This window comes from Aphelocoma coerulescens, chromosome 13, assembly GCF_041296385.1.
Source record: "Aphelocoma coerulescens isolate FSJ_1873_10779 chromosome 13, UR_Acoe_1.0, whole genome shotgun sequence".
NCBI classification, from domain to species: domain Eukaryota; kingdom Metazoa; phylum Chordata; class Aves; order Passeriformes; family Corvidae; genus Aphelocoma; species Aphelocoma coerulescens.
In genome coordinates this window covers 16,307,909-16,321,424 of record NC_091027.1, presented here as the reverse complement: position 1 = coordinate 16,321,424, position 13,516 = coordinate 16,307,909, and the positions used below count along the sequence as shown (strand labels likewise).

At 48.4% G+C, this 13,516-nt stretch overlaps 1 protein-coding gene across 7 annotated transcripts in view; it reads left to right on the top strand.

Moving 5' to 3' along the window:
- NRG2 (neuregulin 2) overlaps window positions 1–13,516 on the top strand; it is a 154,621-nt gene that overhangs the window by 125,361 nt on the left and 15,744 nt on the right. For 5 of the 7 annotated variants that reach the window (XM_069028794.1, XM_069028795.1, XM_069028793.1 and 2 more), the window contains one exon: window positions 8,878–8,954. In XM_069028794.1, coding sequence (XP_068884895.1) covers window positions 8,878–8,954 — 77 coding nt within the window. Of the gene's footprint in view, window positions 1–8,877; window positions 8,955–9,205; window positions 9,265–13,516 lie in introns of all 7 variants that reach the window. The other 2 variants (XM_069028796.1, XM_069028797.1) reach the window with 1 other exon arrangement.

Below are 13,516 nucleotides of genomic sequence, written 5' to 3'. Positions count from 1 at the left end.
CAGGGTTAACACCCAGCTGTTCCCCTCTCTGTGCAGCTTTGTAGCCACTGTGGGATGTTTGTTTCCTCCTTCAAACCCACAATAAAAAACAGAGACATGTGCTAAGTTATCCTTAAAATGAACTGCTTTGAAGGGTTTGGAGTGGGGCTGCACAGCCTGAGGGATGTGGAAGGGGATGTGAGACTTTTTCACCCCTGGCTCACAGCCAGAAAGCCCAATAGCATCTCACACCTCACCCCCCAAGCCTGATAGTGCCTGTGGATAAGCTGTGCAGTCTGACTGCCAGTGCTGGAGGTGCAGGCACCCAGAGCACACCTGTACGTGCCCCTGGGCTCCTGCACAGTCAGCAGGAGGGAGTGCCCTGAGTGTGCATCCACTGAGCAGATGGAATCCTCTTCTGAGCTCACCTGGTGACCCAGGCATCACTGCCCAGCTTGGAGAAGCCCAGAGCTGACAATTTTCTCCCTTTGGAGCCCAGAGACCTCTCAGTGGAGACACAGCCAAAGCTTTACATCCATGGATGTCAGCCCAGCAGCACTGCAGGATGTGATGCTCATCAGGCACCTCAGCTCCTCAGGCCTTGGAGGATGCACCTGAACTGAACCCTCACCCCTATGGAAAGCCTGTGGGCTGGATCACACTGGGCACAACTCCTCCCTTCTCCCAGTACTCCATTGTTTTGGCAGGGAGCAGCAGAAAAGGCTATCTGGAAACGTATCCTGCTGAGCTGTTGTGCTCCTGCTTTGCAGTGCAGGGTCAGCTGTGGTGGAAGGAGCATCTCCCAGTTCTCCCAGACTTGCCCCTTAGACACAGAAAGAGCTGGGTAGGACAGACCCCAGAAGCTGTGGCTTCCACGTTTGCCATGTGAGAGGAGCAGGAGCAGCCCCTGTCCCCACAGCCCTGTGCTTCAGTGTAGTTGTCCCTGCCATTGGCTTCCTGGTGGCACCGTGGGCTCATCTTGTCAGTGTTCCCCACAGGAAACATGGGGGAAGCCCCATATTGTTGATAAAGTCACAGCCACTATTCTGGTGTAGCTGTAGCCCAGGAAGCCCCAGCAGTTCCAGTCTTTCCATTCTGGGAAGGGCTGAACCCTTGAAGTCTGGAGGAGGGTTATGAATCAACATCTCTATCTGTGAGCAAAGTGGTCATGCCAGAAACATAGACTTCAAGGCTGTTTCTTTTGGGAAGAACTTAAATCCAGATCAAGATTCAAATCGGGTCAATTTTCAATTACAACAAGAGTTACCTCAAATCCTGCCGTACAGAAGAATCACCTTTGCCTAGGGAAGACACTGTGGTAGGTGTCAAACATCTTTCAGCAGACAGACTGTTTTAGCCAAAGTAATTCCAGCCTCATGAAGAAACAGCCTACCTTCCAACCAGGCTGCTCTGACAGCTGATGAACAGAGGCCACGCTCAGTGATGGATTCCATTAAGATTTTACGTGCCACACGAAACAGCCCTAATTATTTCATCTCATTTGAAAGCCTGAATTCCTCACTTGCAGATGGTAAAATGATATCCTTTTCCCATGAGTTCCAAGATACCAATTGCTAAAACCAGATGGGAATTGAGCAGGCACGTGTGGAAGGGCAGGAAAGTGTTACCCAGGAGGAGGTGCTGGGAAGGTCTGCACTGTCACTGTTCATCTGCCAGAAAATGTGGCTCCATGTTCAGGGAAACCCGGGGGACCCAGTGCCTTCCACACAGCACAGCCACTTCTGATCTTACTGCTTGAGGAGATCTCTGGATGTTCATTCTCCTTGGGTGCTTTTATCATTAAATCACAGACTGAAGATAAGAAAACCTGGCTCTTGAAGTGGTGTAATTTTAGAGTTTCTGGATTCCGGAGGATAATAGTTATTGAGGGATGCAGAAGCATTTGAACTGAAACGTGTTTCCCATAAAATGGCTCTCCCAGTGACATGGGTGATTCTTGGGGGAGATGCTGATGAATAAACAGACTTCCCCTTTGCCTGCAAAGAAAGAATTGACATTCCACAGCTTCCTCATTGCACCAGGACAGGAGATCTGCTGCTGTGTTTGTGAAAGATGCAGCAATATAGACTCGGAGGAGAAAGGAAAGGAGGCAAACATACAGCATCGACCTTCATTTCTGACCTTTGCAACAGCAGCCTTGGCCCTCCAGCCTCACTGTGCCTCTGAGCCAGGAGCATGGAGGAGATCAGTAGGTTCTGCTCACAACCTCTTCAAATGCTTTGGAGATCAACAAGAGCCATGTGAGCAGCTCCAGTGAGGAACACCAAGCGTCCATGTGCTGTTTCCATGTTGCTCTTCTAATAAGTCATCAGGGCCTGGGGGGATCTTCTGGCCCCCTGTGCCAGCTTGCAGCCCTCCCTCACTGAATGCTCAGGGGATTCTACCCCTCCAGCACCCATGTGATGTTGCCAGCCTCTCCAATGCCAGTTACTAGAATTTTAGAGTGTTCTTGTTCACTGCCTGCCACCATCCTGTGATCAGCTTCCTGGAGTGGGTTCCGTTCTTGCAGCTGTCCAGAAGCACAGAAATCCTTCCTGTAGATGTTCCCCCTGGCAGTCTGGACCAAAAACAGCAGATGAGTTTTCAAATCATTTCTTCTCCTGATGTGGTTCATGCTCGATTTGCTACAAATATTGCCTAAATTGGCAGCTGGCCTTTTACTATTATTTTATAACAGGCTTCCCAGAAATGTGGTCTTTTAAATCCTGAGGACCAGGTCCTCCTGGTCTTTTAAATCCTGAGGAACAAAGTATTTGCCTTTAATCCCACTTCCTCCCTCCCTTTTCAACACACTTCAGCTACACCTTGGACAAAGCATTTTCTTCACTGAGGAAGAGCCCAGAATGGGCTTGGAGCTGTTCCAGAAACGGTGTCTTTCTGGATTATGTTCTTCCATAATTTTGTCCTTAATTTGAAGTAAATTCTACACATGCTGGTGTCAAAGGAAACCTGAACACAAAGCAATCTGTGCTGTTATCCTGACTGCAAACAGACCACCTGGAAGTTAGATGAGAGAAGTGGGATCTGCCTCAAATATTCTGCAAATTTTCAGCATAAACCTGGGAAATGACTGAGCCACACACAGACAGGACTGATGCAGCAGCCCTTGTAAATTAAAAACCTCCAAGCACTTGAGAGGAAGAATTTCTGAACCATTTTGCTCAGAGAGGCCTTAGGAGCTGGACTCCAGGGCAGTGACAGATTTGAGTAGAGCACATTGAGGTGCCACAGAAGGGATGCACACAAGCAAGGCCTTGCACTGGGCTGGGACACACAACAGTGGTGCCTGCTTTGTTGTGTCCAGTCAGACACAGCATTGGGATGACTGGCAGCCTCTGCTCTTGGATCTGCCTCCATCCTAGAGCCCACAGAGTCCTTGGCACAACTCAGAGCAGTTGGAAGCTCCTCCAATCTTTTATTGTGGATACCCCACAGGGTATCTGTGCCATCCAAAGAGCAGAAATGCTCTTTTTCCCAGTTAGGTCTTGGCACACGTTAGGTACAGTTGGGGTCTTCCCAGCCAAAGAAAGCAGCAAGTCAGGTCTCATCCCTGCAGAGCCTTCTCTGCCCGCTAAAACGCTCTTCAGGTCTCTTTCATGTGGCCAGTGGAGTCAAAGTGATCTGCCCTGGGCCAGGATCTTGTGTGGGGTCAGAAGACTTAAAGAGTAGTACAGAGCAACACCCCCACGTCATGTTGGACCAGTTGTGCTCGCAAGAATCAGACTGGAGGATTTACAAATGCTGACAGATAAACAGACTCTCTGTGCTTGGGGTGACAGCTCTGCCTCACGTGAGCGAGTGAGGTCAGAGGCCTGGTGCACCTCAGGCAAAAAGTGAAAGTCAAGGAGAGAATAGAAACAAAACAAAGCAAAAGGAGAACAGATCAGTTCATTTCTAAACCAGCTGATGAATCCAAGTCACCAACTTTCCAAATCACATGTTCACCTCCTCCAAATGTATTGTTTCCTGCAGATTGTCCCAGGAGAAGGAAAGATCGTTCTGAAAGGTTGGCCACACTGCCAGCTCCCCTGTGCTTTCCCAGTGCACCATTCAAAGGTGTGAACATCACAGGGATCCTGTACAGCTGTGGTCCTGCTGGCAGCACTGTTTGCTCAGCTGCCCTGTGGCATCCGGAGCTGTTCCACCCCTCCCCTGTGGCATTTGGTCAGCACGAGCTGCTCATTGCACAGCCACAGGGACGTCACTGTGCCATGGATGTACGAGCAGTTCTGTGGGGAGGTGTTGCAACGCCCTTGGAAATGAAGAGCTAGGGGTGAAAATCTCCACATCCTGTTCCAAATCCCCTGAACCAGCCAGGACTCGTTCCTTGGGTTTTGCATGCTGTTTATCTTGGGTGATGAGATCAGGTACCGTTTCAGGTTCAAGTGGCCCGTCTGTGCATCCTGCTCAATGCACTGTAACCGTAGCAGACCCTTGAGGCCCATCAGAGTGTGGAAGCCGATCCTGCAGCAGCAAAGGCTCGGTGAAGGCAACGACGCAGATCCTGCGGCGCTGCCACAGCTCAGCCGGAGCCGCGCCGCTGTCGTCACTGAGCCCAGCAGTGGATGTCCCTGAGGTCTGGACTCCACTCTGCAGCAAACATGCCTTGATTAGCTGCTCTGGAGAAGGCCTTTGCATTTATTCTGGTTGCTTTCTTTTCTTCCCGTCAGTGATTTTATGGAGTGCAGCCTTTTGCGGCTCTCCAGAGCCTGATCATCTGGGACTGGTCAGGGGACAATGACAGAACTGTCTTCTTTTTCAGCCCTTCCCACAAAAAAGCAACATGCTTGAAACATTTTTTTTCCATTTGCTTACATCAGTGCATTGTGTCCTTCTGCTACAGCTTGTCTTTATCGCGTTATTTTGAAGCACCTGCTCATTCACGTTCTTCTGTAGCACGGGTTGCTTTATGAGAGCTACCAAATTTGGCATATTTTAATTAAGATCTGGGGGTGCAAAGGAAATGTGCTGACCCTTGCAAGATTTAGAGCAACAGCTGGACAGAAAAAGCTTTGCTTCCAGCAGGAACACTATGATAATGAATTAATAGTAGCAAATAATAATTAACAATAATTATTGCCCTGCCGTGATACAGGGCAAAATGTCGAAGTTCCTCAATTTTCAGAAATAAGTGCCCAGCAAACACCATAGAAATGAGTCATTCAAACTATTTTGGTTTGTACTTTCTGAGATGCTTTATTTGAGTGATCATCTTACTGCATTTTTGTTACCATGTAAATATCTCACTGCAATTCATCCTGAACCCAAGAGCAGAATCTTGCGGATGTTTTCAAAATGGGGTTTTTTAAAAAAAAATAAAACGTCTCAAGGTCAAAACTAAAAGAATTGGACATTTTCCAGCAATAATAGAAAACAGAATCTGGACAGAAAAACCCCTGACCAGTTTTATCAATGGCATTTGCAAGTAGTTTTCAGAGGTAGCAATTAGATGCAGAGGGATGGAGTTAAGCAAGGACAGTTTGGGGAGTCTCCACTCAGGCTAGAGAGGGGACAAGGTGCTGTCTGCAAAAGGTTGGTGCAGCCTTGTACTTCCCCAGGACCTTTCCTACAGACACACCCTTGTCCCCTTCCCTTGGCCTTTGGGGAGAGACCCATTGGGCCTCCGTGAAAGCACCATAAAGTCCAGAGGTGATACCTGCAGGAAAGTCCACCATCTGTGTAGTCCCTGCAAGAGTTTTCCAAAGAAGGGGGGACTTGGTTTTGCTGGGACAGCCAGCCAGAACCTCCTGAGTCAAACATGCAGGCAGAAGGATGCCATGATCACAGCTTACAGCTCTCAACTTCAGTGAGCCTTAACTTCCAGGTATATCCCTCTCTGCAGAAGCGCTGCCCTTAGCACAGGCAGCAGATTTTAATGCAGAAGGGATGATCTCCACTGCTCTTCCTGTCCAGACTGGGAGACCCATGTGCCAAGCACGCTGGAAATGTCTTTCCTTGAAGTCACATCTGGGTCCACAGTGATAAATAATAAATCATCTTCAGCAGCCTAGAAGTTAGAGACAGATTAAAAAAAGGAACCAAAAGCACTGCATGCTCTCAAAGGTCTCCTGGTCACTGCTTCTGCCTGCAGCCTTGCTTACGAGGAGCCAGAACCCAGGTGTGCCGGGGTGGCACATTGTGTCTTGACAGCTTGTACACGAGCTTGGGAGGTGACAGAAGGTGCTCTTGTTCAGGGGGGCTTTTTATCTGTCACTTCTCCCAGTGCTGATTCACTGAGTAACTAAAGATGAAAAGGCTGAGCTGTCCTAGACTGTTGTCTACTGCCTTCTGTCTAGAGAGCTCCTCTCCCCACCCACGTTCGGCTGACTGCAGAGATCTGAAGATGGGCTACGTGGTAGCTGTCATGGCATTAAGGCTTCTTTGGCACCTTTTTGTTTTGCTTTTTCACTTCTTATCAATTCCTTTCTCTGGGCTTTTATTTCCTTCCGCCAGTTTTCCCATAATTTTCGGTCTTTCCTTAATGGCATGCAGCCTGAGTCACACTGGAGTTCCAGCCTTGGCTGACCTCTTGCAGATGTGCCCCTGAGATAGTTTTAGCTCCTTTCTGCTAAAACACCCCTTTTTGGGGTGGGTGGGACAATTGCTTCATTCAGCAGCACCCTTGAAGCCCTTCAGTGTGCTCACAATATCCAGGAAATCTCAGATCCCAGACAGATGGGAAGCACGTTGCAAGCTAAACTGGATGCCCTTGAAGACTCTGTGAATAAGTTCCTGACTCTATCAGAGGTGGTGAATAAGCTTCAAAAAGGATTGGGAAGACACCTTCTCTTTTGGACTGCTTGCTCAAGCTGCAGTGCAGTTTCTGAAGGGTTTCTCCAGTCCTGCTTCCCCAGGGCTGTTTTTGTAAGTCTGTGCCACCCAGTGCCTCATGGTTTGTGCTTTTTGATTGACAATGGGGCATCTTCTTCACTCCCCAGCACCAGCTTCCTCTGCTTCATTGCAGGGAAGGTCAACACGCCCCATGTCTGATGGTCACTCCTTGGGCTGAGCTTTCCTTGGGAGCTGGCTTGGTGTGGCTGGTACATCTCCTGTTCTTCTGCCCCAAGATGAATGTCCAAGAATGAGAAAAAAGAGCCAATTTTTCAAAGATATTTTCCTGACCAGTGAGTCCAATTTTCAGTTTCAGAAGTGACTTGGACACTGAGAAACTGAAGTGTATGACTGGAGAGCTCAGTGCAGCCTCATGCAGAGCCATGTCCTAAAGTTCTCCATGAGCAGTTCGGGGTGCACAAATAGCCCAACACACTCCCACTTGGAGGTGTGAGCACAGGTCCCAAAAACCCAGATGCTGACCCACATTTGGTCATGGGCAGTGAGGATGCCACAAGCTTTTTTGCATAGCTTGGGCTTACCCAAACTGCAGTGAAATCCAGCAAGAAATCAAGTGCCAAAGCCAAGTCAGTGTATGTCCATGATGAAGTACAACTATTAAAAATCAAGGTTTTCTGCATGGAGCCTGGACCTGGACCTGGACCTGGACCTGGACCTGCCCCACCCCACCAGATGCACAGGCTGGGAGCTGCCTGATGCTGTGCTGTGGCTACTCCAGCCTCTTGCTGTCCTTTGCAGGAGACTGGCTGGGAGCTGAGCCACTGACATCAGACTTGACCTCTGATTTATCTGCATTTTACTGAGATGTCTTTCAGTCCCTTCCCATTGACCACTTGCAGGTCACTGTGGGACAGTGAGATCTCGTGGGTGGCATCTGAGAGCGAGGAAGGTCTGACATGTACCAGGTGCAGAGCCTGCAGCTCCACTCACAGAAAGCTGAAAAACAAATGTTAAAATGCTATAAAGATAAAGCCCTCTTAAGTTTGGAGGAAAGAGAGGTCTGTTGAGAAGGGAGGGAGTGAGTTGTGGGACAGGGAGGGGAGAGCTGGGACTTCAAGAAAACTTGGGATACTGTGCAGGACTGTCCAAGGAATATCCAGAAGAAAAGATGTGAAGTGAGGGGGGGAGACAAGTCCCTGGGGGAGAAGGGTTTGACCATGCCAGGCTGGGCTCCCATCACTTCCCAGGCTCACCTGCAGCTGCAGAGGGTCACAATGCAGAGGGAGCAAGTTCTGCTCACCCTGGGTGGTTCTGCAGCTCCTGTAGCACCCCTGCCCATGTCCTTGTGCTCCCCAAACCTGGCTCAGCTGGGGAGTGCTCTGGGGAGCTACTCATGGGCTGGTGCCAACGCCTGGTGGCCCTCAACTGCAGGGCACCTTCCCTGCCACCTGAGCATCATGTGAAGGTGTAACTGGTGCCCAGGAGCTGGCACATCCCAGCCCATCAAGTGACCCAGGCCAGGACAGCCGGAGAGAGCCTCACATTTGGACAGCGTGTGAGACCCCTTCAGCCCAGCTTTCTTCTCTGTCCCTTCCTCTCTGTTAACACAGAGACTCTGCACGTGCTTTCTCTCTAACCACCCCGTGAACACCCCGTGGGTACTTCTGGGGTCAGAACGGGGAGATGCTTTCCACACCCACCGCTCGCTGTCGCCTGAGCAGCTGCTCACTGCTTTGTGGTGCCTCTTGCCAGTCTACAGAGCAGCTCCACGGAGTCTCTGAAAGCAGCATCCAGCCCATCTCAGTCTTCCTGCCAGCTGGTGCTTCTAGCAGGTGAGAAGGAAGGAGGCAGGCAGAGCAGGACAGAGCAGGAGGGGTTTGGCTGCCTGCTTGAAGACCCAGGCCTAAAACCAGAGCTGGAACACTGATGTTGCAGGTGCCTTGTTAAAGCAAAGCAAAGCAAAGAGTAAATACGCATGTAAAGCCTTTATTTTTTCCATTCATCACAATGCACTTTTTATTTCTGACCTTAGCCTCAAGAACTGTGCCAGACATGTTCTGTGATTTCTCCCCTTTTCCCCTCCAGATGTCCAAATGGATTCTTCGGACAGAGATGTTTGGAGAAACTGCCTTTGCGATTGTACATGCCAGATCCTAAGCAAAGTATGTTTGAAGACAAAAAATGCACCACACTACTTAAAAGCTCCCGGGCACAGCGGTGGATGTAGAGTGGTCTAGTCAGGGCTGGCTCTTGGTGTCAGCTTTGGGTAGGGCTTAGGGCTGCAGGTAAGGGTGAAGGCTGAAAGCAGACAGATAGGAGCCGTGGAAGGGATCAGAAGGGGCCTCAGTTCAGCCTGTTTGGGTGTCATTTTGCTATCTTGTTTCTCTCTTTCTGGTTTTCTCTCTTCCGGTAGGTGTCCGATCGAATTCACAGGAGACCGGTGTCAGCATTTCGCAATGGTCAGCTTCTCCAGTATGTCTCTTTCTACTTCTCTCTCTCCTTGTTGTTGTAGCTCTGTGTCATGTCCTTAAAGCAGGTTCTTCTGTTCTCCAAGAGCCCTCTTCCTGTCTTGTGCGCTCCCAGCTCTGCTTGGTCCTAAGAGGAGCTGTGATCGTGTCCAAGAGGAGAACCGGGGCTCTTGTTATCTCCCCATCTGTTAGAATGGGATCTGCTTTCACTTCTGATCGAACTGAATGCTGCTTGCTCCTTTCAGGCAAAGTGCAAACGAGGCCCGAGGTTCTGTGGTGGGTGTGCTGTGTGAGATGAGCCTGTGCTGTGTGTGGAGCTGGGCCTGCCAGCATTGCTGTCCTGAAATGGATTGTGCTGTGCAGGGCAGGATTTGGGCATTTTCCCTGTGCTGTGCAGGGCAGAATTTGGGCATTTTCCCTGTGCTGTGCAGGGCAGGAGATGGGCATCTTCCCACCACTCCTGCGAGGGGGGTGGGAGTCTCCGTGAACCACGGAGGAAATCACAGCGAGGGTGTGACTGTAATGAAATCACTTTACAGTCTGTGGCACAGAGGTCACGCTGGTGGCTGCCACTGCCTCGGGGCTTCCCAGCCTCACTGCCCTGCAGGATACAGGATGAACCTGCCAAATGGGCATCAGACTCTGCCCCTCCTGGACTCCTGTTCCTGCCTCTCCTAGGGGGCTGGAGAGCCTTGCATAGGGGATTGAGTCCAGCTACAGTGACCGGTCCTCTAATGCCTTCAGTGAGTGTAAACACCCCAAAGCCTTTGCACTTGGTGCTTCCCAGTTTCGGGTTTCTACTTCCTACAGGTCTCACTTATAGACATAACTAGCTCATTTTGGTCAAGGTGGATAATTTTTCTGGGTCTCTATTCAGTCAGTGTCCCAGCATCAGTGGGATCCTGGTCTGGGTAAGGACTGACCTGAAAGGAGATGCAGGTACAGTGCAGGAAACCTGGGACCCTCTCTGTGACCCTTCCTGTGACTGTCCCTCAAACCCATCCTGCCTCCCCTCTGGCTGCTTGGACCACCACAAATGGTGGGTTTAAATAGAGGCTTTTTAAAAAGAGCCAAAAAAGAGGCTTTAATTAGTGGTAACCAGAGGAGAAATGCCTCTTCACGATGGCTCCTTGATTGCCAGAACTCCTCTCCCACTGCTCTGTGAGGAATCCTGCCGTCCTCATCCTGAACTGGCAATTTCGGGAGTCTCATTAGCACGTGCTAATAGCTGGCAAGTGCTGGAATTAGACTCCCTTGCATGGAGCATACAGACAAGATGCAAATGGGCTTTGTGGGGCCCTTGGGGCAGCTCAATGTTTTTACATTGCCTTTTGTTCCAAATTGGCTCCCGAAGTAGAAACCTCCATTGATTTATCCTCCCAGACTCCAACATCCAAGCAGGCTCTTTTTAAAACGACAACCCAAAATGTTCTATTTTGGTCTTTCACCTGATGCTAAAGGGTTTCCTTCCCTCTTGGAAGCCCTGGGTGCCAGGGCCCCAGCTGCAGCCAGCAGTGGGATGCTCCCCCCACGAAGCTGATTTGTAGCACGTTTCATGAGGTGGTGTCCCACAGGCTGAAAGGTTATTGCTGCCATGCTGCAAAACCAAAACAGAGGTGAAAATGAGTTTTATGTCAGGAAAATGCCTTTTGAGAGCATTAATGGCAGGAGTAAACAGCATGTGGGTTTTTTTCCCCAGCTTGCAGAATCCAGCTTTTTATGGGACTGAGGAACAATGTTAGAGGAACAATGCCAGCTTTAAAACTGACACATGTACATTTCCTTACCTCAAGTCTGCTTTAACCACAGCATAGTAAGGTAAAAACAACTTAACAATCCAGGCTACCTGTCTGAACTTGGATAAAATTCATATAAGAAGATGATTCATACATGTTTATAGCTGTTTTCACTTTCAGGTCACAGTTGGGTAATATAGATAGCAGCAGCACTGAAGAAAAGCTTGCACTGAACTTGCTGTTTTTCTGAGTAGAAAAAGCATTTCACTCAAGTGTGGACCCTGCAAATGCTTACCTTCTACTTTGATCAATTAGGGCACAGTAGAAGCTGCTGATGTTCTATAATTCACTCAGTGCTTCATCCCATATGGGTTCTGACAGGTCAAAAGCCGAAACAGATTAAATGAGGTTCAGGCATTTCCACTGGAAATAAAATAGCTCTGTCCTGATTCATGTTTTGAGAACACTGCCAGCATTTGACAGATACTTAAATAAGGACACCTATATTGGTGTTGTTTTAAATGTATTTGGGGTATTTCAGGTTTTCAGGCCTAGATTGGATCCTCCTGATTCTTTAATATGAATATTAAGTATTACAATGACTTTTAGTAGGTATATCCCGGGGCTGAGCCAGAGTCTCTGCAGAGTGAGCTAAATTGAAGATGCTGTTCTGAAGAGATCTGGCAGATACTTTGCTGAATTTGGGCCACAGATGGAGATGGTGCAGCATCCCAGCATCGTGCCAGATGTTGTGTGCTCTCCTTTTGGGAGCAGCTTCCTACCTCTCTGGTTTAAACCCTTATTCAGGTTTTGCTCAGGTAAAAGTCCCCATGTTCTCCAGGAGTGCAGGCTGTCTTTGTCTCTTTGACAGGTAGCTCTGGAGTTCTGTTTTTCTCTGATTGCTCAAAACACCTGCTAGACCACTGCAGTCATTAAGATGAAAATTAGGTGTATTTAGTTAGGTTTTCTCACATGTGATGTTTCTTTATGTTGCTGTTCCAACCATATGAGCAGGTGCCTACTGCCAGCCCTCCTGGATATATACACCCCTGCTTGAAAATGAAGAGAAAATGTTAAAGATGGAGGTTTTTTTCCATGTCATGCTCACACTGTCACTATTTTCTAACAGATGGGTGCAGAGGAACTCACTGGGAATTGTATTAGTGGGGTAGCTCAGAGAACCCCCAGTCTGTCCTGACTCCATCCACACATAAGGCTGATGGATCAAGGTTAGGAGATCATATTGTTTAGGCTTTAACTGTGAGAAGAAACCCTTATAGAGGGACATTAAATGTTTAAATCAGTTGAAATTTAAACTGCAGAGAATTAATAATGGCAGTGAGCAGAGGGGACAGTGATTGTTTGCAATCACTGTGTGAAACAGAGGAATGCCCTGGCAGAGGAGAACAGAGAGAATTATTTCCATGGGTGATGAGTCATTAAATCCTCTCACTAAAATGTTTTTCACATCAAGGTCTTCATGACTCCATGTCTCCATAGACAAACTCGTGGCAGTAGCTGTCAGGTGGCTCCTGTGGTACAGGTACCTGCAGAGCCACAGACCACAGGAGTCTCTGTCCCTGCCTTAGTGAGAACAGAACACATCAAACTCTTGTTCCACAGCCAGAATGAATCCCTGTCAATAGAATCCATGGACCATTTAGCCTCTGCAGCCAGATTTTCCTCTCTGCTGGCACACCTGGGTGAAGAGTGCAGCAATATCCAAGAGAGTAAGGAAGTCTGAGAGCTTCTGCTGGGTGCTGGAGGCTCACCCAGTGTAGAGCTGCCTCCTGGGCCCAGCTCCACAGGCACAGCTATGGCTTGTAGCTCTTCCCAGAAGACAGAACCATGTCCAAAATCATCTTTGCTTCTAAGAAACTCTTTGTTCAAAGCTGGGCTGGCACCTGTATTTCATAGCTGCCTGTTCTACATCAGATCAAGATCTACCTCTGTCTCCTCTCTTCTCTCTTCTGAATCAACTTTGCAGGTCTTTGTAAAATCCTCCTGGAGGTTTACTCATAACTTGCCAGGCTTTGGGCTGGCTGGTTGTAAAGGTTTTGTAAAACACATTGGCAGCTATTTCAGTCCTGGTGCAGCTGAGATCCTGAAAGTTAAACGTGGTCAGCAGGAACATTTACATGTTTCCTAAGTCTGCACATTTGGATTCTTTCCACTTGTGATTTGTGGAACAATTTAGAAATCTGGGATAAAGTTTTATATTTATGCTTCCCTCTTGCCTGTGGAAACTGAAACTTCATCTTAACTTTGCTGTTTATTCATCTCCACAAATGATCATCACCAATCTGGAGGACAAATATCATACCATTCATCTTGGTTAGTGAAATATCTTCATTTTCTACTTTGTGATCCAATTAAAGTTGCAGTCCATGGCCTGGCTGTAAACACCCTGGAACACAGCTGACATTCATATGCAATGTCATCTAGCATATCCTCCATTTTTACACCATATTTAATTCTTGGTTTCTTTACAAATTGAATTTTAATTCATACTTGGAGCCT